Genomic DNA, 27,881 nt, shown 5'->3' with positions numbered 1-27,881 from the left:
AGGCGCTCCGGGTTCGTAGCGCGGCGCGTTACGTGCACATGACGTCAAATACCGGCACGCGTGGTGTGACGTCATGCCGCTATGACGTCACCCCGGCATTTGCCGCCTGGTGCGTGGTGGTGGTGGGCGAATTTTTTGGCGGTCGCCGCGCGCGATTTGCCGAGTCGAGGCGGAGGAAACGGCGGCGGCTTTCTCAACCCGACGCTTTCAAGACTCGCGTCGCGGCTTCTCGCGTGTGCGGTAGAGGAGGAGAGAGGGGGTGGGTGACACGAGAGAGAGACGCCGCCTGGGTACGTTCCCGCGGTTCACGTGCGGCTCGGGCCTGGGCTAGGCCCCGCGAGAAAAATGGAGCCCCCCGCCTTGCCTGAGAGCCGCGCCGGGTTCGCTTCAGTTAACGGGATCGGTTTGAGGGGGTGGGTGGGGGGTTTTAGGGGGGGTGGTTTTAAGGGTAGGGTTATGGGCTGGGGTTTTTATTTTAAGGGTTGCGGGATTGGCTTGGGGGATCGGCCAGAGTAGGATTTGAGGGTAGGGTTTAGGGGTGGTGTAAGATTTGATTGGGCAATTTGTACCGTAAATGGGTTTTGGTTTAAACTGGATAGGATTGCTTCCGGGGTATGGCTATATTAGTTTGGGTTGGCACATGGTTTAGGATTTTGTTCGGGGTTATATTGATTTTGGTTAAGGGCCGGTTTGGGTCTGGATTAACTAGCTTGATTTTGGTTTGGTTAGAATTTGTTATGGGTTAAGGATTGGGCGAGCCATGGATTGCGGTTTGGATCTTCGTATACGACCGTTAAAAACCTCGTGCGATATTCATTTCGTCGTGTGCGAGATCGATGTTTTTGTTGCTGCTCTGCTCACGCACTACGGATCTCCCGTGTCAAATATGCCGGCAAATGGCTAAACGGGATCATCCGTGTAACAAATAAAATGTTTTTATCTTAAACTTACCGATTGGGTGGTTAAGGGGCACGTTTTGGGTGAGTGCTTGATTTAGGGTTTGTCTGGATTGGCATGAGCTGTAATGGTGGGTGAATGAATATTTGGACTAGGTTACAGGGGTTAGTTTTCGGTCTTGGTTGGAGTTGGGTCTGGGTTATGGTTTGAGTCCCGTCGGTTACATTTGGTGGGGGTGGCCTTAGTCAAGTTGAGCCTGGTTAGGTTACTCTTTGGTTCTTTCGGTAAAGTCACGTATAAAGAGAAAAACCTGATTAGGTTGTCTTTGTTCTAAAATGTTTGGTATCTGATGGGCTTTTTCAGGCCGATTGGGTTTTTAGGGTATGGTTTGGGTTGTATGTGGTGAGGTTTTTTTTTCTTTAAGTCTGCGTTGGTCTGGGGCCTGTTTGTGTTGTAATTTGGTGGTTGGGTTGTGGCAAGGCTTAAGTTCGATAGTGGTAGGTATGGTAAGGATGTGGTCAGTCTGGTGGAGTTGTAGGTATTGTGGGATTGTTTTGGATCAAGGAGTGTTTGGTGTGTCAGGTTTTGGTTGTAAAGCTGGTAACGTTGTGTCTTGTAAAGTTTGTGTCAGGTAAAGGTTATGGTGTTTGGCCAGGTTGATGAGGTGAAATTGGCTAGTGTTAGGTTTTCTGATTATTTCAGGTTGTGGGATGTTGGATCCGTTTAAATGACTGCATATATTATATATAAACACACAAGTATAGGTACAATCACTGTTGTGTTGTGGAAAAGTGGTCTTTGTGTGAATTGCCCTTGTATCATGAAATAATGAGAAAGCAGGCAAGTCATCTCGGATATCAGGACCCGCAGAAACTGAAGTTGTTGCATTGTAAATGCTGTTGTGGAAACAAATAAATGTGTCTGCCCAATCTTATAATCTTACATTTTCATGTGGTCACTTATTCACAATATAAGCATGGCCTCGGGAAGGGGTCAGCAACCAAAATAACAAGAAGAAGTTTTACGAGACGGTGCTCCTTAATAAATAACGTCACAAAGCAGTCGTTAAAGAGCTGCACGTGGCCCCGGTGCCGCAGGTTGCAGACCCCTGGGCCTTCGAGTAAGATTTACTTTCTGCGGATATATTTACAGAATTACACCCAAGGTAGCTTATTAAATAACACTTATTTTTGCAACATGTCAGTTTTTACACAATGCCATCTTTTTTTTCATTGCAGCCAACATTTGTGAAGGAAGAGCACACTGCATTTTTTTTTATTAAACCTGGTTGGCAAATGAAGGTCAAGGATCAGACTTAGCCCAGTCTGCGCTTCCTTGTTGCAGATGGGAAAAAAACAGCGCAGGTAGTAAGCATCAACGCGTGGTCGTCTCGTAAGAGCTGTGGCAACAAAAGCCAGCTTAGGCATCTTCATCGGTCACGTGTTTTTTTCTTTTCTTTTTCCCTGCACAGTGCGTGCTGTGACTCGTGATGGCAAAACGGATTGCAGACAGGGAGCTTAACGACCGCAACTGGAACGACGAGGACGATGTGGAAGAGGTAGGAGTGCTTGATATCTTTTAACCAAATAGGTTTTTTCTTTTTGCACCCTCAGGTGGTTGGGGAAAAAAGCAAGCTCGTGGTTTCCTTATATCAATTGCCTCTTGCTGTTTAACACCGTGGGGATGCCCATGATTATTATTATTATCAAAGGCTACTCCGCAAGTGTCATTATTCTACAGTTTGCTGTGTGTGAAACACTGTTTTAATGTTTATAGGCAGGAAGTTTCTCGGTCGCAAATGAAGATGTTCTGAAAGGCCGAGCCATCAAAAAAGCCCGGCGGAGGGTGGGGGGGGATACATCAGAGGTGTGTATGTCTCCGTGCCTTCACATGCCATTCACATTTAACACTGTGGTTAATCAAATGCTCGTAGCTCTCCAATGCCAATAGCTGTGAAGATATGCTGTCGAGAATTTAACTTTAAATTTGCAACAAAAACGTCTGCTGTTTTATCTTGTACAGTCCGCAAAGACGACCTTCAAGGGCTTCGGAGGGTTGGTGACCTCCAGCGCATCTGGGTTCGGGTCCTTGAGTTCTGGGTTTGGTGGATTTAAGCCTCTCGCGGGGCTGGCGAATGGCAGCACAGTTGCCTCATCGGTGCTGCCCACGACTCCCAGCATGAGTGCAGCCGGAAAGTCGAGTTTCCACTCCAGCGGCGGCGCCCAGACGAAGATCAGTCCCTTCAGCCAGGGTGCGTACTTTGGCGTGTCCTAACTCAGCCAGGAATAAACAATCTGTGGATTTGTATTGACTTAATATCACTAAACCACTTTGCACGGATGTGAAAACTGCTAACCCTCGTGTTGCTGACCTGTCTTGTAGCGTCTTCGAATTTGAATGGCGAGAGCCCAGCCCTGTCGTCGTCCAGCACTCAGACTGCGCTCGCCCAGGCAGCCGGCAAAGGTTCGCCAAAAACCGGGAGCAGCACAGCGGATGCCTCGCAGTCGACAGCACTCACCTACAGTCGCAGCCACAGTGATCACAGCGGGAGCGGCAGCGAAAAGGGCACGTACAACCACCAGCTGCGTTCGCTGAACTACTCGGTGCGCGACTGGATTGTGAAGCACGTGAACGGCAATCCGCTGTGCGACCTCACCCCCGTGTTCCGTGACTATGAGAGGCACCTGGCCGAAATTGACCAGAAGTACAGTGGCGAGAGCGGCTCGGACAGCGACGGCGCTGCCAAGCTGTCCCGGAACGCCGAGTCACCAAAGGCTGCGGTGCCCAGCTTCCAAGGTCTTCAGGCGGCCAACGCCACCGCAGGCTCCACGACCACCAGCAACAGCAGGCAGAGCTCAGCCGCATCTTTTGCGATTTCCGGAAAGTCTGCCGCTCCCCTGGCTGGGAGCGCAACTTTTAGTTTTGTCAAGACCTCGGGCAAAGCTCCATTTGGCACCGCGTCTGGTACTGGCAACCCGGCACTGCCAGCATTTTCATTCACAAATGCTGGGTTTGGTTCCACACCAGCGGTGCCAGGATTCAGCTTCTCTGCATCGTCTGTGCAAAAGCCACTTGCCCAGGGTAAGGAGTTTGTGCGTGTGGGCACCACATTGCACAGCCAAAGCAGACTTTGATTATGGTGTTCTGTTGCAATAAGGATGTGAGGCTCTTTTTATGTATATATATATAAAAACTCTAATGCGGTGTTGGTACAGAGTCTGAAGAGCAGGAAGGAGAGGACGAGGAGCCTCCAAAGCCCGTTGTGAATGAAGTGAAAGAGAGCGACGCCTTCTACTCAACGAAGTTAGTGCCGCCGGTTGTTGTTTTTGGGGTCTTCTACTAGGGGAAATGTAATAATTTGTTGGCTTGCATTTTTCCACGACATTTCGTACATACCTACTATAATCACCAGGAATGTCTGTCCTTAACGCTTGTGACGTCACTCCACAATGACCAGCCCCCCTCATTAATATTCATGAGCAGGTGACATCCTCCAAATGGACACCCCGCCACCCCTCATTAATAATCATGAGTGGGTGACGTCACTCCACATGGAGCATCCCCCTCATTAATAATCATGAGCAGGTGACGTCACTCAATATGGAGTACCCCCCCCCCACTAATAATCATGCGCAAGTGACGTCACTCCACGTCGACCAGCCCCCCTCAATAATCATTAACAAGTTACGTCCTCCACATGGACCCTCCCCCTCATTAATAATCATGAGCAGGTGACGTCACTCCACATGGAGCATCCCCCTCATTAATAATCATGAGCAGGTGACATCACTCCACATCGAACAGCCCCCCTCATTAATAATCATAAGGTCTCCAAATGTACACCCCCCCACCCCATTCATAAAACCTAGCGGCTGACGGCACTCCACATGGGGGCCGAGGCGTCATGATGAACAAGGGATTATAACCATAAATTGAAATAGGTCTGTGTCACCGCGCCCTTACAAATTGCACACGCATTTATGCAATGAATATCACGTCGCGTTCTGCTTTTCACTTGCAAAATTCAGATTTACTGCAATACACCCGTCCTTGGACAGGCAAAAGGCTAGTTTTATATAACTATATCTCAAACGGTTTGCGTTGAACATTTTTCTTCCAAAGAGCCCCGGTGATGCATCTGTTTGAAAGTGCCAATTCTTGCGCATGTGCTTTCCCAGGTGTAAGCTCTTCTACAAGAAGGGTGAAGAATTCAAGGAGAAAGGAGTGGGAATGCTGCACCTGAAGCCGATGGAGAACAAAAAGACCCAGCTTCTGATCCGAGCTGACACCAGCCTGGGTAAGTGACAAGTCAGAACTTAGGAGTCGGTGATGACCACTAACGAAACCCCGGTTTTTAGCTTCGTCGTTGTAATTGAATTGCCGAAATCTGATTTGGATTAAGCAGGCGACGCTGTGGTTATCGGTTAAAATCAATATTGCACAGCAAATGAAGGTGGTGAAAGTAGAGATGTCTGGACTTATTAGTAAAGCGCAGCCAATGCAATCCTATCACATTGAAGATCGAAATTATAAAACCCGTTAACTGCTGGCATATGTTCGCATTGTTGTAAGCAAATTGTGCATATCAAATACTAGTCATGGAATAGTCCATGCATTTGATTAAAATCGATTCTTATGCTCACAACAGGTATCAAATTGTGTGCATGACAATTGAGTGTTTTCGAATTCATGACCCCCGTGGCCAATTACAGGTTTAACGAAAATTATTAATTTGTTGAAGAGTGATCTCATATTGCAACATTAGAATCATGACATTCATGAAATTGCTCCATGCCTATTAGACATTGTGTAGGTATCCTTGACTCTGAATTTACAAAATTGCCTATGACCAAATAACCTGGAATGCATTAAGTGCTATCGGTTCTTGGTAGCTAAGTGGGGGATGATCATAGGTAGAGCACGAATGGGTGACCACAATACGCAGATTGTATTTATTTATAACTTATTTCGCACTGTACGTAGCCAACTGTGCCTGACCAACCTGCACTGACTAGTGGAGCGAAGTATGATCAAATCATTCTTACAACCCCCTCCCGACGTGGAGAGGCCCTTGTGCTTCACTTGATTGACAAAAGGGCTGTGCACCAGTACATGGAGTTAGAAAAGTGACATTTTTAATCTAGATTGGTGGGAGTGTGGCATTTCTCCATGGTCTGGCCCCTTGACATCCTGCCCGTCGCTTGTTCTCTCGTTCTGCAGGCAACATCTTGCTCAACGTGCTGCTGCAGCCGTCCATGATGTGCACGCGCACGGGCAAGAACGTGCTACTGATGTGCGTGCCCAACCCGCCGGTGGACGAGGGCAGCAAGGACGCCGTCGTCCCCATGCTGATCCGCGTGAAGACGGGCGAGGACGCCGACGAGCTTCACCGCGCTATCGGCGACAAAAAGGGCTCGTAGCCGCTGTCACGTTGTGTAGGCATGTGTACGCGTATGCATGGAGAGTGCTCTGTCGGTTTCCTGTGCAGATTTGCAGTTCCCACCGTTTGTTCAGGCCAGTGGGTGGGGAACCTCTTTCATACCGAGGGCAGAACAGGACTCGAGAATTCTGTCGGGCCACATGATAACACGCACACCTACCTTGGCGTCATCTAATAATAGCAGGAAAAGTTAACGTGTCGGCCCATTGCGAGTATACAGCAGGGGTGGGGGGGGGGCCTTCCATTGAGGACAAAACAGGAATTTTTGGCAGGGGCTGCATGTTCTCACGTGTTTGCGTTACCTAACGTGAAAAAATATGTTGACGATATGAGGGGTGGGAAATCTTTTCTTTACCGAGGGACTGAATGACTTTAAGTGATCTTTGATGGACACATTTTCCCACCATAGTGTTATCCAATAACACAGAACATAACATGTGGATTGACCAAGTAGAAATAGAATAAGGGACAGGGTAACCATTTCCTAAGGGCCAAATAAAACTTTCAAATTATCTTGGAAGGGGCCACACAAGACTTGCCAAATTGAAAGTATTCCCCCTCTCGCACCCCAATTAGTGCTGCTAAGACGCAGCGATTGAGAGATATCGTTTGAGGATTGTTTATAAGTGGTCGGCCTCATGAGGCTGTGGGTATTATGAAGTTGCAGGTCATAGGTTCCCCCCCCCCCCTAACCCCTTGTCCGAGTGCATCCAAAAGAGTACATGTGCGTAAAGAATGATAAACGTGCATACGCATTCAGTGAATGAGATGTTAACCTGCAGGTATCTTTCCATTCATCGGTTTGCCACGTTTTAAGGTGAACGTGTAAATGTTTGTGCTGGGAGAAAATAAACGTGTACTGGTTTCTACTGGAGTAAATTCTGAATGGGCCCTGAATGTTGGGTGCAAACTTTTTCAAATAAACGAGTTTGCTTTGGATACAGCTGCTAGACGTGTGGATTGGCACCGTCATAGAAATTCACTGGTGCATTGAGCCAAGTGCCTTTTGTAAATTTGAATTTTTCACCGAATTATATTTATTCGCATTGTTAGGAGCTTATGACACTGCTGAGCCAACAATGCATAAGAAGGCATAGTGAATGAAATTAATCGATCCTCTGGTCTGAGTTTGCAAGTGACCGTGAGCCCTGTTAAGGACTGTTAAGTTTTGCAAATGGAGAAAAATATATTTTGGTTTAAAATTCATTAAAATTGAAAACAAACCTCTTATTTGCATTTGGCAATTCTGTGTTGTGTACACATGGGGATACATCCATGTAAAAGCATAATTTTACTTGTAAGTTTTACACTCGGCAGCCTTCAATGTTGAACATATTTGCACGGATAATGTTGAGTAACTACATAATGATAAAAAAATTGCTTACATTTTTTCGACTATTGGCATGCACAATGGTAAACAACTAAAGTAGGCCCTGGTGGCTGTGATGAAAGCTTTGTAAGATTCGCTTATGAAATGTACAAAAAGTTTACATGGCAAACGTCTTTGCATTAAAATGGTCGTCCAGTAGAAGGCAGCAGTGACTACCTTTTTGCATGCACATGTGACGCGTTGCATACACTGAATACAAATCCTGCATTATTTGAATACTACATCGTGCTGCACATGCAAAACAAACCTCATCCGGTTCTCAAAATGTAACAATGAAAAGCACCCACGTTGAGGCTGTAAATTCTTGCTAGCGAGATCATTTATTATTCTTACAACTACAATGAAAACATGATCAGTGCTTACGGCGGCGATAAAGTATCACTACATTGTTTATAACCGGCCTCAAATGTTTTCAGGAAATGACAATCTACTAGCAGCTGAGGGCACGTTGATGAATTAAGTGTAACTGTAATGAACGTATTGAGTTCGGTGGTTTAAGCCATTCACAGCATCTTTCCCAGCCTTCCCATGAGAAGCATTTCCCCACTGACAAAAGTTGCCAACATTTTGAAATAACAAAGGTGAACAGCATGTCGATTTGTTTTCCAAATGCTTGCTTCGCATGCGACAGCTCTGGCTGTCTACATGAAGAGAATGGTGCTTGTGTCCGTAACCAAAAATGTTCGATAAATACAGCCACATTGCGAGTTGCTTTGTGAACGGAAGCTACCATTGTGCAAACGTAAAAATTACCACGGTTATTTTCTATTAACAGCATGTGCATGTTTTGCTAATAAAGGTGCATTACACTGCCAACGTGAGATTTTCTCCTTTACGAGTAATGAGCAGCGACGTGAGGATAGGAGGCCTGTGTTGTCGAGTGATGAATATTGCCTTGTGAGAAGTCAAGTCTTGCGCCACACAAAGTCGATGCGTTGGTCCCGATCGGCATGCTGTGCACGGTATGAAGTATGGAGACGATTGGCAATAGAGCTACTGCAAATACAACAATGGAATTGCTTTGCAATAAAATTCTGCATCCTCTAATGCTTATTACATCTACGATGGCTGTTTATCTTTACACCAGCGGTATCCGTTTTACCTCGTGGGATGTAAAACTAATTAACGGTACATTTCACAAAAAAAACTTTATAATTTAATAGAATTTTCGAGGCTGGTGATTAGAAAGATCAGGTAGCACCTATCCCCTTTCAAATAAATAACGTGTTTTAAGACAATTCCTATAGTATATTGTCAATACGTAGCGTCGACACAAAAAACCAAACGACCTTTTCATTACAAAAATGAATCAACCAAGGACTGTATAATTTAACAATTTTAGCCGCTTTCTTTCCAGCATGTGCTAAGTTTTACGGAATTTATTTTAAATTGGGAACATTTCACTTGCATCATTTTGAGGCCTGCGCAGTTGTGCATGCGGCTTCAGTATTGTGATGAGTCAACTACCTTTGAAGTTACTACCACAAAAAAATGGTCCCGTCAGAATGCAATGATAGATCCAGGGCAGAAATATTAGACCGGTAAGGGGCTATCCATTTAGTACGTACGCATGGAGGGGGGAGGGGGGGTTAACCTAAATGCGTACGGGGGGGGGGGGGGGCTCTACTGATAATGTGCGTACGCACGCATAGGAAATGGGGGGGGGGGGGTGTGAAGCCTCGATAATAATTTGTCTACATTGGCCTTCAAATGAGTTAGATAGTCCGGCGGGGTGGACTATCTGTTTGCTTAACCACGTTAATATTATTAATCCTTGATCGTTTCTGCGTGGATTAAATATCGGCCGTTCTAGGATTGGGGGGGGGGGGTGCGTCAGGCGTACGTTTGCAGGTGGGGGGGTATAAAAAGTACGCGTAAGTACAGGGAGGGGGGGGGGTAAAATTTGGACAGATTTTTGCTTATGTAATAAATGGATGGCCACTAATGCTGATGAAGCCTATTTTTATTTTAATTATGTAACTCATAAAAAAAAACACTGATGCAGCGCAAAAAACATTTTTAAGAAACATCTTCAACATATTCAAAGTTGCTGTTCTTCACATTAATCTTGTCATTTGTATGAATGCGTCAGCCGTTTGCTCACCGTCATCCAACTACTGTATAATGATCACAAACGTAACCCTGCAAGAACAATTGTGACCACTGCTTAAAAAAAGGTGTCACAAATTTTCTACTTTTAATAGCAAATGTTTTTTTTGTGTGTGTTGGTTCTAAAAAGAGTTTTATCCAAAGCTTCCCAGTAGTTCTTGCGGAAAGAGCGAGGGTTTATGCAATAGAAAGGCAGCCACTCCTTGGCTGCACAGTGGGTCCCTGCACCATCGAGGCAATGCCCAGAAGCAGCTGTCCGCTTGCCAGTGCATTGTCGGTGGCCGAGTGTGTAAGCCAGCACAGTGGAGGAGGCACTTGGGTCTGTAGGAGGCTGGCTCAACCCAATGTCTTAAGTTTCCCTTCATATCTTCTCGATCCCATCTTTTGGGCTGGTCCAAAAGATCCGGCTTTTTTTTTTTGGTTTACACCATGAGAATAGCCTTTTGTCTCACCTCCAGGATGTCTGGGGAAAGAGTTGCAACAGACATTTGTGCAGTGCGCACAGGTTCAATACAAATGCATGTTTGCCTGACCCATATACAGAATTTATCTTGTTTGTCAAATTGCAGGATCCCACCCAAGACTGCCCTCATTATGCGATAGAAATTATTACACGTAGATAGAAAAATAATAGATCACGACGTTTCGATCGCAACACAAGCAATCGTCATCAGGTGGGACAACCACAACAAGAAAAAACTGCTGAAGTAGCCTACTTCAGAGTATGGATTCCTGCAGTCACGAAAGCTTCAAATCAAGATTGATACATATAATTATTCAGAGTGTTATTATATTTATCTAGGAAAGCCTCACCGAGTCCCGTGACTGTTTCAGGAGGATACTGCCAATTTTTTTGCGAAGGGAGACGACGATTGCTATGTATAATCCCAAATGAGTAAATTGTGAGCAATTTTTCATATTTGGACCATGACGCTGGTGTACAATTGCGTATGAAATGAAGGGATATTTAACATCCACTGCAGATGACGAGTATCGATACGGTGCGAACTACCTCGCCTGCTACGCGGGTCGTAGGTTCGACCCAGACCCCTGCAAATTTTGAGTTTGCATGTCTCTCCCCGTGGTCGCGTGGATTTTTCTCCGGGTCCTCCGGTTTTTCCCTCCATATTTAGAAACGTGTGTTCAGGGTATTTGGCTGATAGAAATTTGCACGTGATAAGCCACTTTGTTGAGCTATCATTTGTGGCCAGGTCACTTCTGAAAAAGAGCTGTATAGCTCAGTGGGGCCATACCTAGTAAAATTAAAAGTTATTAAATCCTTTATATTACGTTCACTTGCTTGCTTGCTTGCGCGCTTACGACCGTGCAAATCTTTCAGTCGTTTTTTAACCCACTTCCCGTGATCCAATCGAACTGACATTTTGCACACAGACTAGTTGTGCATGACAATTTATTTTCGTGAAATTTTTTTCCAAAATTTTACACTTTTTAGGAAAAAATAAATTATATTTAATTACCAATTGCTTAATGGTGGCAGGCAATCATCTGACCCATAGGTGGCAGCCATCTCAAGCCAGAGGACGAGAGGACTCTAGCCGCCACGCATATAAAGGATTTATAGTGAAAAACTTTGTTTTTACGGGTTAATTTTTTTTAGTATTAATCAGGGCGGCCACCCGTTCAGAGCCGCGAAAACCAACTCAACAAGCAGCGAACGCGCTACCGCTGGGCCGCATCACCACTCGACATATCCACCCCGGTTATTTTGAGGGCGCGCTGCGTTTGTTTGCTCAAGAGACGTACAAGTAAACAGCATGGGGCAAAAGTGGCACGGCCCCACTGACCTGCGATGATGTGGTGCCAGGGCAGCATGACGTAGGTGAGGTGTGCGTACAGCATGTAGCTCTCCTCCGGTTGGTCCAGCCGCAGCCAGGAGCCTACGAGCGAGCGGCTCGTGCCCGACAGCGAGCGCGAGCGCAGGTTCGTGCCGCTCTTCCCATCTGACCGCGTTCCCACAAACCACAGACGCGATGAAACCCACCCACATGAGCACGCACAACACAAATATTCCCCCGTATGGGCTTAACAGAATGTTGGGGCAAGTGCTGTTCGCGAGCACCTATGAATGGGCGGCACGGCACACGAGGGGGTGGGGTGGCCAGCATCACGTCCAGCTGCCTTTGTCTCCCCAGTGGCAATGTTTACACATCACACCAAGTACTCATTTTAGGCTGAGTCGACCTAGGGGAAGCTCAGGACCGGCTCAGTTAATTGTTACGGATGTTGACCGTGAACGGTAATCGAACTCGGGTCACCGGTTTCGTAACGCAGTGCGCTAATTGCTGCACTACCGCTCCCCACATGCGCACGCACAACGTGCACAAACACACACGGATACACCAGTATGCCTGGATTGACTGGTGGGGTAAGTGCCGTGAAGGACAAATGCTGTACTCGGTGCTTAATTTCAGCCTCATTTTGTACTCGTAATGTACGTAAATCTGTTCACATGGTCATACAAATATACTGTTCATTAATAAAGGTTATAGTCAGAAAACAATTTTAAATGCAAATTTCTCTAAACGGACAAATCGTTGTTCGATCGCAGACCCAGAGGCGAGATGAGGCGTAGCTTATACGCCAGTGGTAGTGCCTTACGCCAATAATCCCTTCAGCAAGCCAGCCGAACGGCGTTCCAGGAAAGTGAGAAATTACGCCCTGGCCGTACTTTAGGACGTCAGAGCACATGACGTGGTGGTGGTGGTGGTGATGAGTGCCATCACCATGCACACATCGCCAAGTTAGTCTCTTCACTGCTCATGCTGGTACCAGGTGCTATTTATTGGCTAGTTTTACTGAAGCGAGGCCAAGGACAGGTTCACATAACCAACTGGCACAGACGCTGCCCAGAGCTGGGAATCGAACCCACTTGGCTTCCATTGCACAGTGGCGCTAACTGTTGTTCCCACCGCTCCACCCCAAATATACAAATGACATGAATAATAAATAGCCACTGACATATTGTCCGGTTTGTGCTTCTCTCAGCGCGTAACTTGGAAACCCAGTGTACTTTCACGCGGCGTAAAAATGCAAGTGCGTGGAAGCTGGACGACACGGTGCTTTCCTGTACCCGGATACTCCTCCGTGTCGGAGCCCTCGTAGCGCTTGAAGAAATCCTCGCTGTCGTTGGCCGAGTGCGACTTCTTCAGCTCCTTCTGCTCGGCGGGGCGCTTCCTCCGCAGTGACGGCGAGTAGAAGGTGGGACGCGGCCGCTCGGGCGTCGGGGGCTGGCTGACGGACGCCACCTAAGCCACGGGGGGCAAGCCAGACCCACCGTGGAAACGACTCGGATTCAGCACGTGCCCGCTTTCCCATTGTACAAACTAGCAGGGTCGTTTTTCCACTGCAGAGACCGAAGCCGTGCCCGTTGATGTTGCATGCAGAAAATGAATCGAGAAGGAAATAAGAAAATGGGAAAGAAGGCGAGAGCGGTGCCGCCTGTGCTTGACAAGCGGACAGTAAATGACATTAACAGATGGCTTGGAAGTGTTGTCAGAAGAGGGAAAATCCGCGTTGGAAGCAAGATGACGACCATGGAAGCACCTGGGCCGAGGACTGGAGAGGAGATGCAGAAATGGTCCAGGACAGGAACGAGCGGAGAGAGAGGACCCGGAAGGCAGATGCCACATGAGCAGGGAAAATGCCACGAACAAGAATCTCGTAGAGTCCATATCGCTAGTGGCAGTGGTGTGTGGGTGGTGTGTGGGTGATGTGCAGTGTTTGAGTGGTGCGTGATCGGTGTGTGTTTAGTGGTGTGCGCTGCACAGTGCCCATCCGCTCGGCGTGCGGTGTGCCGTGTTGCCCACCCGCTCAGCGTGCGCTCGGAAACAGCTGGTGGAGACGCCCCCCAGACCTCCTCGGTGACGTCTGCCGCCGCCACCGCCTCCTCCTCCTCTCCCCCGTTCCTCATCATCGTCGTCCTCGTCATCGTCTTCCTCGTCGTTCTCGCCATCGACGTCATCCCCGGGAGACTCCAGCTCCACGCGGCTCACGGCCATCTCTGCGTGACCTTTGCCCTGCGGCCCCTTCATCCGCACAAACTCCACGCTGCTGTACTTGTAGAAGCCGAACGACATCTTCTGCGCCATCTTGGCAGCCATGCTCACCTGCAAGAAGGCAGACGAGTGGGTGAGATTTCCTTGCACGCAGTGGGTTATAGTGAAATGAGAGGTGCAGCAAATTCAGATTTGAGACTTTTACAATCAGGCAATGCACCCCCCCCCCCCACCGCAGGGATTAAATTAAAAGTCACAATTCAGCGTCGTGACGCAATTCAAGAATTTCTTCTTTCACGTCTCGTTTTTTACCATCACGTTTGTATTGTTTTTTGCGTGTTTTTCTCTCATGCAGTTTCATACTTTGCAACAGGTATCAAGGATTATGAATTGGACGAAAACATCTTAATATATAGAGGACTGCAAATCTTTGGCAACTGTTGATGCCGGCTCACCGCCTGGCTGCTGCATTCTAGCTTTGTCTGTGGCTCCTCAGCGATTTCAGATGCAATTTTGCACGAATGACGACAATATGTCTGTAAACTCTATTATTTACACACGCTGTAAATAATAGATTTTCACATGTATGACTTAATGCACGTATTATAAGCTTACGACTCAATATTGCTTGATGAATCATTGCAATAGGATGATACGTCGCAATCAGTTTCCGTATTTTTTTATACTTTCTGTTTAAAATGTATCCTGTCATGCAACGGATAATTATTCAACACCGCGCGCACATTTCAAAGTACAGACAACATCATTATTCAACGGGTGACGCATCACTCCGACGATACATTAAAAGCCCCTTTGGCTTGGGTACTCATCTATCGTAATTGAGGCTTTTATGGGTAAACAAATAACATTACAATCCACACGAATACGTTCTGTTCATTTAAAGAAAGCCCACGGCATGTTTTGTACGCTGTGACGTAACACGCTTGGCGAAATTTTTTGGTTTTATTTCATAAATATATTCTGGAAATCAATAAGTGACAAACATAGCACGCACATGGTAAATATGTGATACAATAGGGCACTTAACACGATACCGAAGCATCTTGAGAATTTTTCATATTCCTGTGTTAATGCCCAAAACTCAGATAGACAAAGGCATGTTTACAATTTTCAGGGTTCAGTGTTAATGCCCGAGGCTTGGACAGCAAGGCGAAGGAACTTTAAGGCTTAACAGTCAGCGTTAATGCACGAGATTCAGCCAGCCAGACTATGGCACCTTCAGAACTCTTAAGAGGTCAGCGTTAATGCTCGAGGCTCAGAGATATCGGTATGTATGTTGGACTTCATTCATACTGTACGTAGCCAACCGTGCTAATCGTAGGTATGAGAGTGGCACAGATATGGGGGAATAGGTGGGGGGGGGGGGGTGGAACAGCCAACAATGAATCAATTCACAAATTATCAAATCACTCACTCGGTTGTCGTAGACTTTGCGCAGCGCCTCGTAACGGATGGAGCCCTGGAAGATGACCCGCTGGAAACTGCTGTGCTTGTCGCTGGCCACCAGCTCCACGCAAACCATCTCCCCCTCCTCCAGCGTCATGTCCCCGAAAACCTACGAAGGAGCACGTGCCACCCGTCGTCACACGGCGTGCATGCCCCGACAGCCCCTCGCTCGCCACAAGGGAGGTCGCGGCGGGCGGGGGGGAGATGGCGGTGGCCGTAAGGAGCATGGCCGTGCAGGGTGTGACATCACTCACAGGCGGATGTGCACAACTGTTTTTGTTTTCCAAATTATGTACAGAATCAGAATATTTATACTGGAGGAATCCGATAAGCCATAAGGTTCTTTTTCACAGATGTACAGTAGTTCACATATGTCGAGTACAATTGTATTGTCGGTGCCGTGTCATCGGACTAAGGAATTTCCGATAGGATTCGTCGTAGCAAGCGGTAAGCACTGCCTTGTTGGAAAACGGCCCTGAAGGACGATGTCACAGAACTGCTTTTTAAGCTCCTTCCAAACATCTCTTATGTCCACACCCGTATACCATATTCTATCAACATGCCCTCCAAAAGTGTTTGTCGCAAGACGAAATAATATTTTTGTTAAATTCTCAGAGCTGGAATTTACAGAAGGAAATAAATACATAATTTATTCACGATTGTTTTTGTATTCGTGTGTGATTGAGCTGAACTTCAAAAACCAGTTTAATCATTGTGGCTACCTGAATTTGAACCCAGGTTCTCAGTGGTTGCCGGCTCTGTGTCTTGACACGGTATTACCCCAAAGTGCTGCTCAGCCAAGCTGAGCAGGCAAACACGGGACTCGGGCGTCGTTACCAGCAGGTTACAACTCCAAGACGGCTCGGAGGACGATCTATCTTTGTAAAACACACAGTTGCCTTGCAATGGCCGTAAAACACCATCCCCTGAAGATTGGCTAAGAGCTCTAAATAAAATAACGAGTTGGATGGGAGTTGGTGGTGACTTACTATTGCGGAGGTAGTGGGGGTGAGGAATGGGGGGGGGGGGAAGCCACCTATTTTGGCTGTAAATCCCACAGCCAAGGATATGTCAGCTCAGCTCTTTTTTTGTACAGCAATTACCAAAGAGGGTTGTAAATCTCGCACACGCTGGCCGGCCTCCAGGTGCCCGTTGTGTGTGCGTCATATTACACGGCGAAGCACGGAGCAATTCCGATGGCCGGTCCCCCCTTTTCTCTTCCTGCTTACCGCAAGCGCCGCCGCGCTCTAAAAAACATTTTATTATTTTACCAGGTCAGGCCCCACTGAGCCTGTATAGATTCGTTTTCAGAAGCGACCTGGCCAACAAATTACTGCTCAACGCAAAGGCTTATCATCACGTGGAAATGCACAGCAGTAAGCCAGATACTCTAAACGCACGTGGATTCCAAATGTGGAGGGGAAAAACCGGAGGACTCGGAGAAAAATCCACGTGACCACAGACGGGAGGGGGCGGGGGGAAACACTCAAGTGCGGCTTCACTGTCGCTCCGCGGCCCGGCCTGGATTGGGCGCCCCGACGCGGTGCATCGCGGGCGGCGGCGGGGGGGGGCCGACGGCTGTCACGCCGCAATCGACGCGAGCGGCGCAATGGCCACGGAGAAGACCCTTAGCGGGAGCACGCTTCACTTTGTTTCGCGCGGGGGGGAAACGTAACGCCGATCTGCTGCTCGTCACCAGCACCTTCCGATATTAAGGGGAGCTATGCACTTTTACATCTTCCAGATTAAAAAACTAATTTCCTTAGAACTTCTTGCGTTTATAGTTTGTTGTCTTTCACCCTGCACCTCCGATTAGCACGGTTGGCTACAGACGGCCCGAGCATCTCTCTCCAGAAATGTTGCGGTTGTAAACTAAGAGGTCGCGCTACCTACCATCCGGAATTTCCCTCCCCCAGGCCATCTGTGGTGTAAAAACTCCCTGTCCTTGTTGCTCAAGTCCAGACTCAAGACTTTTATCTTCTCCAATGACCGTCTCCTGAACATGAAGTGCCTTCAAACGCACCTAACCTTAAAAGCATAAACATACGCCTCCCTTTTCAAGGGTGCTTGTGATGCACACGTTCCACCATTTATACGGGGTTTGAGATGTAGTTGCATATGGATGCTCGATCCAAATTGTATTACAAACTAAGAGCACAACAGAAAATCCTTTTGTACCATAACCACGACGACTGGGCATCAGCTCTAAGAAACACACATGTGCAGTGCAGAAGCCACTTTCGTTTACCAGCAGTGGCTGTGCTTTTAATCTTGGGGCGAAAGTCTCGGCGGTGCCTTGTTCTCACAAAAACCTTCACACTTTCATCACTGGCATTGTGAAATTGCATAAGCACGTGGGCTCATTTTCACTGCTGAAAAGCTGACGGGAGAGAAATGGACTTAAGTCACTGGCGAAATGGCGGTGCATTGGCCTCAGGGGAGAAACATTTCTGATGCGAGGCACAAGTACAGATGCATTGCACCCTTTCCACCCGGGGTCACCTTCCAACGCCTCTGCTACAGCTTTGTCCACACCCGTCCCTTTCGCAATCGCAACCGCCAAAGTGCGGGCAAGCAGCACACGTTTGAAATTTGCGCAGCGTAATGAGTCGGCCGACGACCTCCTCGCGAAGAGGCGCACCTCATCAAAGTTATCGATCATGAAGAATATGTTGGGGTAGCTCATCTCCGATTGCTCGCCCTTGCTGTCCATCCTGTGTTTGCTTGGCGAGGCGAAAACTCGCTGGAACAGAAACACAAAAAGACACACACGTACAGCGCAGCTGCTTACGTAACAGTAAATGCGGTAATTAGTTTAGTACGCGCATCGATTTATGTTGTTATGCGCGCACACAAAAGAATTCAGCGCCACCAGGCATCAGCCTTCAAATAAATGGTAAAAATAAAGGACGAGTCAGAGTAAGGTAGGCAATCGAGATGCGTCGTGTTAAGACGGTGAAGCGATGCAATATCACTTCAACAAATAGCCACATCCGTGCCAGATTAATAATACATGCAATGAAATCGTAGCAAGGAAATACTTTAGCCACTATCTTTCCATTTAAATTGTTTAGCTCAATGGCCAATCGCTGGAGCATAAGTTAATTAGATCAATGTTACACCATTACAGGGTAGGTTTTAATAAATTAATTTTATGATGCGCATATGCTTTGAAAAAAATGATTGCAAACGGCCCATTAGCATCTGCCCAACAGCATCTTAACACCGGGCTACATTATGACAGCGGGCCTGTGTCCTTTTGTCGTCGAGGAATTCAAGAAACGTATTAACGCATATCTACTGCATATTCAAATGTGCCATTTGTTGCTAGCCGCTCGGCATTTTGGGTGTTTGGGCCTGTACGCTGCAACCACGATAAAGAAAAAAATTGCAGAACCAACAGTGGCATCGTCATTGGCAGCATCAGTCTCCCCCAGATTTCATCAGACCCGTAATCTCCGTGGCGAAATGTGAACTCCCTCGCCTGGTATGTAGGAGGTTGTGGGCTCAATCCCGACCCCGACGCCTGTATATTTGGAGTTTGCATGTTCTCCCCCTGGTCGCGTGGATTTCTCGTCGGGTCCTCCGGTTTTCCCCTCTACATTTATAAACAAGCGTTTAAAGTGTTTGGCTGCTATAAATTTCCAAGTGGTAAGCCACTTCGCCAAGCTATCATCTGTGGCCAGGTCGCTTCTTGAAAAAGAGCCATTCAGCTCAGTGGGCCTCTTACCTGGCAAAATAAAAAATTGTTTATAGTTCATCATATTTTATGGTTTAAGTTCACACCAGATCAAGGGCTCGCAGTCGCTGCAGCAGCGGCGCACACAGCTCGTGCCAGAGCGACACCACGCACTCTGCGTTCGGGGGGGGGCTGTCATCTGCTCTTCCTCTCTCGGCAGGGCGCGCATGGTTCAAGGTGCCGTGGCAGGCTGGAGGGAATGGGGGGGGGGACACGCTGCTTGGTGCGCTCGTTTACAGGAAGCGGTCCCCTATCTGCCGCCAGTCAGGCGCCCGCATCCGCCCGGCAGGCGAGTCCAGGCTCTGCGGGCTGAGCATTAAAGCTCTTTCGTCATACGTGAAGCATTGCCCTGCGAGTTATTTGGGGCCCAGTACCATTAACGCATGTCTATTATGGCAATGGGTGGACCGGCGGAGGCTCTTAACGGCACTGTAAGAGAGACAGTGAGAGCGGCAAGTGTCTCCGTTGACGAGGAATGTGGCGATTAATTCACGTCGGTCAACTGTCACGATATGGGTTCGCGAATACGATTAAAACATGCTGTGTCCTTTTTTTGCATCTAATTTTTATCGTTGAATAAACTGCGCGCTTTATTTGTACAGTTTTGCTGCGTACACATCTGCTTCTGCTTTGCATATAAATTGGATGCGCGATAAATAATGTATTTTCGTGCCCGTAATTTTATGCATGCATCGCGAGCTTTAGAATCGAACGTTAATGCGGGGACAGACGCGTCATTACGCGCGCAACGTTTACCGATCCTCTACGGCAGGTCGAGCACTGCAAACTCCAGCTCGCACATGTCGCTAGTGCAAGGTATCGGCATTGCCCTGCCAGGGATAGTTCAATGGTTTAGTGACTCGGCCATAAATCGCACTCCCACATCAGACGGTTAATGCACATCCGGACGCAAACACACAATCCAGCGGGGTGGATTGTGATAAAAAAAAACATTTAAAAATACCACTTCAACTTGTGGGAAATACAACTCGCGTACAAAACAAAATGAAACATCAGATGCGTTTTTTTCTCTTCCCACCTGCGAAACAAAGGATTAATTTTTGTTCAGTGACACTCAACACTGTCACCCTCTCCCCCCGACAAAGATCCCCCGTATAGCAAGTGCTGTTAGCGAGCACCTATGAAGGCCCGTACTCATTTGAGGTTGAGTCGATCTAGGGGAGGCCCAGGACCCGTTCAAATAATAATCGTCACCGGTGTTGGCCATGAGCGGGAATCAAACTCGGGTCGCCAGGTTCATAGCGCAGCGCGCTAACCGCGACACGACCGCTCCTCACTCTACACAACCGCTTTCCTCTCCCCTGCCTGCATTTAGTGAGCTGCTGGAGGTGGGATGATGACGAGTCGAATTAGATTAGAAACTCCGCTTGTGATCCCTCTTCCCAAGCGACCCTCCTGCCGCCCACGCAGCCGGGTTGCTATGGCAACACCATCTGAACCTCAAGCCGGTGCCCAATCACAGGCGAGCGAGCGCGCACACACCACACACAGCAGTGGCATTTCCAGCGTATTCTGCTTCTAAACCCTGGGAAACAAATTTACACGCTTGCCATTGTTACTCAAAAAGGAGTTGCGTTATATACAAACCAAAAAAACATTTGAAACGTAGTCAAACGGTGAAAAAAAAATAGTGTGTGTGTTTTTTTTTACGTTAAACGTCTCTTATCAACGTGCTATGAATCCAATCACGTTGACTGTTCTGTGGAGGTGAAGAATGAGAATGTGTAATAGATAGAGAAACATTGTGAACCAGTGATTGCCGGAGAAGCCTTGCGTATGGCTGTGGGCCACTGATATATAATTTATTTCCATAAATATTTTATCACAGGAAACGCTCGACTCTCAAGCCATAGAAATTGGGTAAGCGTCTCAAGATAATGGGATTTCCCTCAGGAATTGCAACAAAAAATGGAGGCGTTGTTAAAAAACAGACGGGCGCTTAATCAGCCATCTTTCAAATATGGAGTGTGCAATTTTACCTAGTCATTAATTTGATTAACAAAAAATAATTCAACTGCAAAATCAAAGTTTTTTGTTTGGGTACGTTATTAATCGAGTTCATCTCATGAAAATGTCCAGTAGTTCACAAGACAACATTGTTTTCTTTAAATGTTATTATTTTTAGAAGAATACTGTACTTTCTAGCAGGACTTGTGATAATACATTAACTTAACTATTCTAGATCTAAAAGCCTGATTAGTAGGCCTTTAAACATTCAGCTGCCCGGTGATTCCACCAGCTGTTACGATTCGGGAGTCACAATTCCAAGCAGTAATCTATCCTTTTGCAATACTCCCCACCCGCACCTCCGCCTCTGATCTCGAAACCTGATGGGGTTCACCAATGATTACGTCATCATGCACTATTTAAGACCGGAAGCAGGTGGATGGCTTTACTATTCTGGAAAATCGCACGAAGATGCTGGATGCAATTACCAGCGAAACGTCGTACTCAAATTCTAAATGTTGTGGATTCACTCTTCAAACACACCGGTGAGCTGAAGAAGTAACTAATTGGCGTTTTGTTAACGTGACACATTTTTTTACTGATTGGCCGTGTCGGGTGGTGGAGGGTTGCGACACCTTTATAATAACGCAAACGAAACCAAAAACCTTTACTATGAATAATACAGGTCGCGAAAGTCTACGTGTTAAAGTGAGAACTGGTATTAACTCATAAATCGACGCATCATTTGGTACGCTTAATCAATAGCATGTAACGATTTCATACTTATAAGGTCGTGAAAGTCTACGTGTTAAAGTGAGAACTGGTATTAACTCATAAATCGACGTATCATTTGGTACGCTTACTCAACAGCATGTAATGATTTCATACTTACAAGTAATGCTGCTTTGGTGTGTGCTGCTGAAATCACATGGCTTAGGGCAGACACAACGAGGGCTTTAAGCCAGACAATAGCCCATCACATGACTTCAGAGGTCACGCTAATACATCCCAATGCCATGTGGCATCACTAAAAATCCAGTCGATTGCGCACTTGATTAGTACTCAATTCACGCACCCAGGAAGTCCACGAACATTGGTTAAAATTCAAATTAAGAACACATTTGTTCTCCATCTCCTTTCTGCCGCCTCGTTGGAATGGTTTATCTTTTTTTTGCATCCTGTTTGTACAGTGTTGTTCACTCCACTGGCCTACATGAAGCATTCACCCATCGTTTGCATAGATTATAAAACTGCTGCTGCTGAAAGAAAAGAGGTTTACAGCAGAGAGGGCAAGGGCTACAAAAGCCAGACAAACAAGCCCATCATCTCAGGACTTTCAGAAGGTCACAGCAAAAGTGCCCCATGCCATGTAGTACCTCTGAGAATCCAGTTGATTATGCACTTGATTAGAACTCGGGGAGCTTAGCCTGTATCCGCAGATCAATAGCACTGCTTGAACCATTTGCACTCGTTGACTCCAGAGAGGAGGAGCAACAGCATCACAACATTCCCATCCCCGGCAAAAAAGCCAAGGCGCCAAGCACAGCATCGTTCAATCGAGAGTGCCAGACTCAATAGCAAGTGGCAGACTTCATTAAACAGACATACAAAAATAACACGATAAAAGCTTGATCAAGACTTAACTGCTCACCTGGGGACAATCGTGCGTTTACTCAATCCGTAAGGACATCGTACAATTACCATTTATTAAACTGTCTGTATGAAATGGCATCTTAATTGCAGAAATTATGGCTGGCAGTCGGTCTCGGTTGCTCCTTGTCATGCCAAATAGGCCGCCTAATCGGCGAATTCGCATGCAGCTGGGTTGCGCTTTTTAAGTTTAAACTACATGTATCAAACTGTAATATGCACGGCCAAGAAAGGAAAACAGGAATCACAAATTGAGCCATTAATGACGAACAGGCTGCTCTGTGTAGATTAGTCATGAAATGATTAACTTGCCATAGCGATCCGATTAATTGTCAGGATTTGAGGGTTGCGATAAAAAAAAAATGTAATCACTAAATTTTTACTCATTTATTTCTGTGTCGTTTGCACAGTGTTATTCACACCATTCGCACCAAATGTAGCACGAGCGTAGCACTTGTGTATAAGACGTAAATAATTGACTCTTTCACTCATTCGAGTCGAGCGGCTGCAACAACCGATTCCAACCGACGAAGCGACGCACCGTTACACGCTTTGGCGCAAGTGAAAAGCACCCCGGCACTTGTGTGGGCGCTCCCGAGTTTTATGCGAGCGTAATCGTCGTTCTGGCGATGTCCAACGACGCCTGATGACTCTCTCACCTGGGACTTTTTGTGGTGGATGTGAATGTCTCCGCCGTCCGGTCGGGTGCAGACGGCGCACGTGACCAGGTACTCGAACTGCAGCAGCGAGGAGCAGGCACAAGCGTTCGTGGTAAGACCGCACGGATACCGGCGCAGTGGTGCCACCATTCATTAGAAGAAAAATAAATCGCTCCCTCCCAAAAAACGAATAGCTTTTATCGTGAAGCTTCGTACCTAATCTGGGCATCATGGGCTGTCCTATATGGGTTTGAAGTTTAATTAGTAGGGAAATAGATGTAATGACGCTTAAACCTCAAGTTGGACACCCCAGGACACACAATACATATGTGTGTGTATCTACAATATAATGTTTATGTTTAGTTTGATACAGCCAGGCGGTGAGCCCGCACTACCAACAACTCTACAAACTCTCCAGTCCTCTCCATATTAAAATGTTTTTAGCCAATTAATGAGTATTTATATATAAAAGCTATCGCCACTGCCAGAGAACAGCAGTGACGTTTGTTTACGTTCAGTTTTTTTTGCGTGTCCGTGCAATGTTTTCAAAGTATGCGGCGGCCAACTTAAACGTGCCTGGTTGTGAAAGTTTCACTGGATCTAATTTACGCACCCGCTGGAGGATGAGGTTTAAGTAAACAGTTTCTTCCCAATCGATGTCCGGATCTCCCAGACCCGGCAGCCTTCGGGAGTCCCTCCTGTACACCTCCACCTGTGGCGCAGACCAGACGGGAGACAGAAAAAGTCAATGTGATATTAGTCTTTGCACAACAGCACAGACGTAGACCGTTAGGCATGCCCTCCGGAGATGCGTGCCCTGTGCCGCATTAATAATGTGTTTGCCCGAGTTGACACCACCAAACACGCCTTCATTCGTTGAAACTTGGGTGGTGACATACCTCCTATAATCACCCAGGAATGTCCTTAACGCTCGTGACGTCACTCCACATCGACCATCCCCCCTCATTAATATTCATGAACAAGTGACATCCTCCAAATGGACACCCCCCCACCCCTCATTCATAATCATGAGCGGGTGACATCACTCCCCATCAAACAGCCCCCCTCATTAATAAGCATGAACAAGTGACATCCTCCAAATGGACACCCCCCCCCCCCCATTAATAATAATTAGCGGGTGACGTCACTCCACATGGGGGGGCGAGGCGCCTCCTCCCCCCTCCTCAGCGTCAACTTACAACCCTCACTACAAAGGCAGAACCCTCACGTCACGTGATCTCCGTAACGCTATTGAGACATACAATTAAAAAGGACGTCATGATGAACATGAACAAGGGATTATAACCTTAAAATTAAATATGTCTGTGTCACCGCGCCCTTACAAATTGCACACGCATTAACGCAATGAATATATCACGTCGCGGTCTGCTTTTCGTTTGCAAGTTTCAGATTTACTACAATACACCCGTCCTTGGACAGGCAAAAGGCTAGTCTGAATAATAATTTTCATCATCATCATCAACATCTGCAGCTACGATTAACTTACTGCTGAATGAAGGGCTCCGCAGACCATTGCCATGTCTCGTAATCGTACGACGCAATCATAACAGCGCCCAGTATTTTACTCGGAAAGCCTCACTTAAGTCTGATTGAGATTTTTACAGAATCGTTCTGCGTTGGTATGTTTGGCCAATTACATTTACGAGTGCTGTGCTTAGCATGTGGGAGGAAATCTGGGGGTAAATCAGGGGGTAGCTGGCTAAAACCCACGCTTAGAAAGGGGATTACACTCAAATAAATTCAAGAATCCAATCCTGTACTTTCATCTCCTGGCCAACTGGCATTCTCAGACTGTCTGCCTTCCAAATGCTAACCAGTCTCACTCTGCTTAGCTTCTGAGAACTGACTAAACTCGCACACTGAATATGATATTGTACCAGCACTTGCTATATGCCTGAGTGCATTATACAGCTGGCTAGCTTATAGCCAGCTTGGTACAATTTCATCCAAGTCAATAAAAAGTACACCGACGCAATATCAAAAGTTGGAAACGTTTCCGTAATTTTTAGGAAAATTTTACATGCTGCTTTTTGCACCTCTTTGTCAATGCACTTCATAGATGAAGACCTCCCCATGTCGTATGGATCATGGCGGAGGGGGGGGGTGTTTGATCATACTTTACCATGCTGGTGAGTGTTGGTTGGTGAAGGGTGGGGAGGGGGTGTAGTGGCCAGATTGGTTCAGATATCATTCGCCATTGATGTTAGCTGTGGTTGGGAATCAAACTCAAGGCGCTAGCTTCCAGTTTCAGAGCACAGTGCAATAACCACTATACCAGTTTCCAATTTGAAAGTGCTTTTGAATATTTAAAACCAGCTCAATGCCCTCATCTCTCTTGAAAGCAACAAAACCATGTCAGTTCATCGGATTCTGTTGCAAAAGGATTCTTTATGCTGATCGAAATGAGGACTCCATCAATGTCACTATTAAAAAATACCATTCCTTAGTTCTGGCAAGTGCAAATTTTAAAAATTTCTCGTTACGACACTCCAGCTGAGTGTGAATACTTTAAAATAGTGCCGATTTTAAATTCAAGTCGTCCGGCTTAGAAATGCAGGACAGGACCAGGTGTGCTGAATTTAAATTGAACAACTCCAAAAGGAGACGGAGTTCTGACAGCTCGGCGGTTCATCCCATAATTCCATCTACTTCTTACCGCCACCCCACCCCCCCCCCCTGACGCCCCCTCCCCGCAACACTCTCCCACAAGCCATGAAAAGCAATTCCAGCCACGGTATACGGAGCACAAAGCCGCACCGCGTGTGTGTGTGCTCCGTGCTCTCACCTGCTCGCCCAGTGTAAACACTCGCGGCAGAACTCCCTGGCCCATGGCCCCCTCCACCACCCCCCCCCCCCACGGGGGGCTCTCGGGAGAGCGTGTGCCCCCGCGAGGCCTTACCTCCTCCCACCCCCCCTCCTCCTCCTCCGCCATAACCAATTACCTCAATGGCAACGACCGACGCCGAAATTACCCCCCGGGGTCATTTGCGGAAGGAAAAATAAAAGTCAAATGGCGAGAGGGGAAAAAAACATTTGTTGCAGCAACGAACATTCATTTTTTGCGTTCATTTTTGCCATTGTTTTTTGTTGTTGCTTTCTTTAAGGCTCGTTACTCAAGATTAATTTAACTATTTGCAAATTTGAGATCATCTGGGCCGCCCGGATTTCAACTAGCATGACAAACCTCAAGCTCCGAGGCTTGGGTCAGTTGGCTGCGAGGGCGACGTGCAATGCTCACGTTGATCCGTGGGCAAATTGCATTCAGAATCAGAATATTGATTTATACTGGAGGAATCCGATGAGGTATAAAGCTCTTTTTCACAGATGTCCAGTAGGGGTGGGTAAGAGCGTTACAACAACAATACAAAACATGCTAATAGTGTGAAGTACAATAAAGATCATTAAATCACCCAAAGGCATACAAATAAAACTAAACCATCCCCATCCTACCAGGCAAAGCCCACTGAAGTATGAACTTGTTTCTCAGAAGCTACCTGGCTACAAATGGCAGGTAGGTAAAAAAAAATGAAATAACAATTAATAAAAATTAAATAATACAAATCACGACGTTATTATTTTATTTTTTATTAATTTTAATTTCATTTTTTTTTACCTACGTGACTTTACTGAAAAAACTAAGAGCATGAATCCTTGCAGTCACGAAAGCTTCAAATCTAGAATTACAAATGACAGCTCAACAAAAGTGGCCCATCATTTGGACATCTACAGCAGCACAATAATCTAAATAATCTGGAGGACCGGAAGAGGGCGATACATTCAGTGCGACGCGAGGGGCCGGCATCGGCCCCCGAGGCGGCTCGCGTACAGTCAAAAGACTAAAAGCAAAACGAGACGTCGTCCGATGCTGCTGGGGGGCAAAGACAGCAGGGTGGGTGAGCATCGAGAGCACCTTTCTATTCAGCAGAGGGAAACAATGAGCCACGTGGCTCTCTGTGCCGGCGGTAATTATTTTCGAGTATTTCATCAATCAACTTCCATTCACTTAAGTAGACGGTGAATTGAGATTCATTAAGCGCCGCGCAAACGAGTCCTGGATAACCATAGTTACGGAGGGTGCAGGGACGGTTAATTATTTCGTGAAAATTGGCCGAGATGAATTTGCAAAAATTGAGGTCTGGTCCTGCGGGCTCACACACGCGGTGATCTACTCATGCGGACGACATTGCGGGTATTTCAACGTCAACTTTTGTTGCACGCTTTGGTAATTCAATGCGAAAATTAACAAGCAGAGGATGAAATTGGACTGTCAGTGATATGCAATCTGGCTTAATAGCAGGCGTGGTGGATGCTAGCCTATTCTAACACCCAAAATAAATCGGTGTTAATGAAAATGATTATTTTTCTATATACGTGGCTTTACCGAAAGACCCCAAGAATAAAAATGTTAATTAAAATATGAAGCAATTTATTCTACTGATTTTTTTTGCAAATTATTAATTACATTTGTTACAAAACCATTCGTAAAAAAGTGGATATTTCTTAAAAACAGTCAACTCGATCGCAG

The 27,881-nt window shown here is 46.6% G+C and overlaps 2 protein-coding genes across 4 annotated transcripts in view; one reads left to right on the top strand and one right to left on the bottom strand.

Moving 5' to 3' along the window:
• The first annotated feature begins 107 nt into the window (after positions 1 to 107).
• NUP50 (nucleoporin 50) lies at positions 108 to 7,868 on the top strand. Of its 2 annotated transcripts, none has more exons than XM_078859201.1 (8): positions 108 to 259; positions 2,369 to 2,455; positions 2,674 to 2,763; positions 2,920 to 3,148; positions 3,280 to 3,978; positions 4,113 to 4,200; positions 5,076 to 5,194; positions 6,118 to 7,868. In XM_078859201.1, the coding sequence occupies exons 2-8, from the start codon at positions 2,387 to 2,389 to the stop codon at positions 6,315 to 6,317; spliced, it is 1,494 nt and encodes a 497-aa protein (XP_078715327.1). In that variant the 5' UTR covers positions 108 to 259; positions 2,369 to 2,386; the 3' UTR covers positions 6,318 to 7,868. The 2 variants fall into 2 exon arrangements, with proteins under 2 accessions (XP_078715327.1, XP_078715326.1); XM_078859200.1 differs by having other exon boundaries at positions 108 to 290.
• A 96-nt stretch (positions 7,869 to 7,964) lies between these two features.
• Positions 7,965 to 27,881, bottom strand: part of KIAA0930 (KIAA0930 ortholog) — a 34,623-nt gene continuing 14,706 nt past the window's right edge. For both annotated transcript variants that reach the window (XM_078859202.1, XM_078859203.1), the window contains exons 3-10: positions 23,949 to 24,047; positions 23,336 to 23,413; positions 17,961 to 18,062; positions 15,288 to 15,428; positions 13,664 to 13,963; positions 12,928 to 13,102; positions 11,642 to 11,797; positions 7,965 to 10,299 (exon numbers count right to left, since the gene is read on the bottom strand). In XM_078859202.1, coding sequence (XP_078715328.1) covers positions 10,259 to 10,299; positions 11,642 to 11,797; positions 12,928 to 13,102; positions 13,664 to 13,963; positions 15,288 to 15,428; positions 17,961 to 18,062; positions 23,336 to 23,413; positions 23,949 to 24,047 — 1,092 coding nt within the window. In that variant the 3' untranslated portion in view covers positions 7,965 to 10,258. The remainder of the gene's footprint in view (positions 10,300 to 11,641; positions 11,798 to 12,927; positions 13,103 to 13,663; positions 13,964 to 15,287; positions 15,429 to 17,960; positions 18,063 to 23,335; positions 23,414 to 23,948; positions 24,048 to 27,881) is intronic.

Source organism: Lampetra fluviatilis, chromosome 8 (genome assembly GCF_964198595.1).
Source record: "Lampetra fluviatilis chromosome 8, kcLamFluv1.1, whole genome shotgun sequence".
NCBI lineage: Eukaryota > Metazoa > Chordata > Hyperoartia > Petromyzontiformes > Petromyzontidae > Lampetra > Lampetra fluviatilis.
Note: the sequence above shows the minus strand (reverse complement) of the source record. Positions and strands in the feature narration are given on the sequence as shown.

Coding starts and splice junctions, on each gene's coding strand:
- NUP50 (XM_078859201.1), top strand. CDS start 2,387: ATGGCAAAACGGATTGCAGACAGGGAGCTTAACGACCGCAACTGGAAC. Junction 2,456..2,673: donor ACGAGGACGATGTGGAAGAG/GTAGGAGTGCTT, acceptor TAATGTTTATAG/GCAGGAAGTTTCTCGGTCGC. Junction 5,195..6,117: donor CCGAGCTGACACCAGCCTGG/GTAAGTGACAAG, acceptor CTCGTTCTGCAG/GCAACATCTTGCTCAACGTG.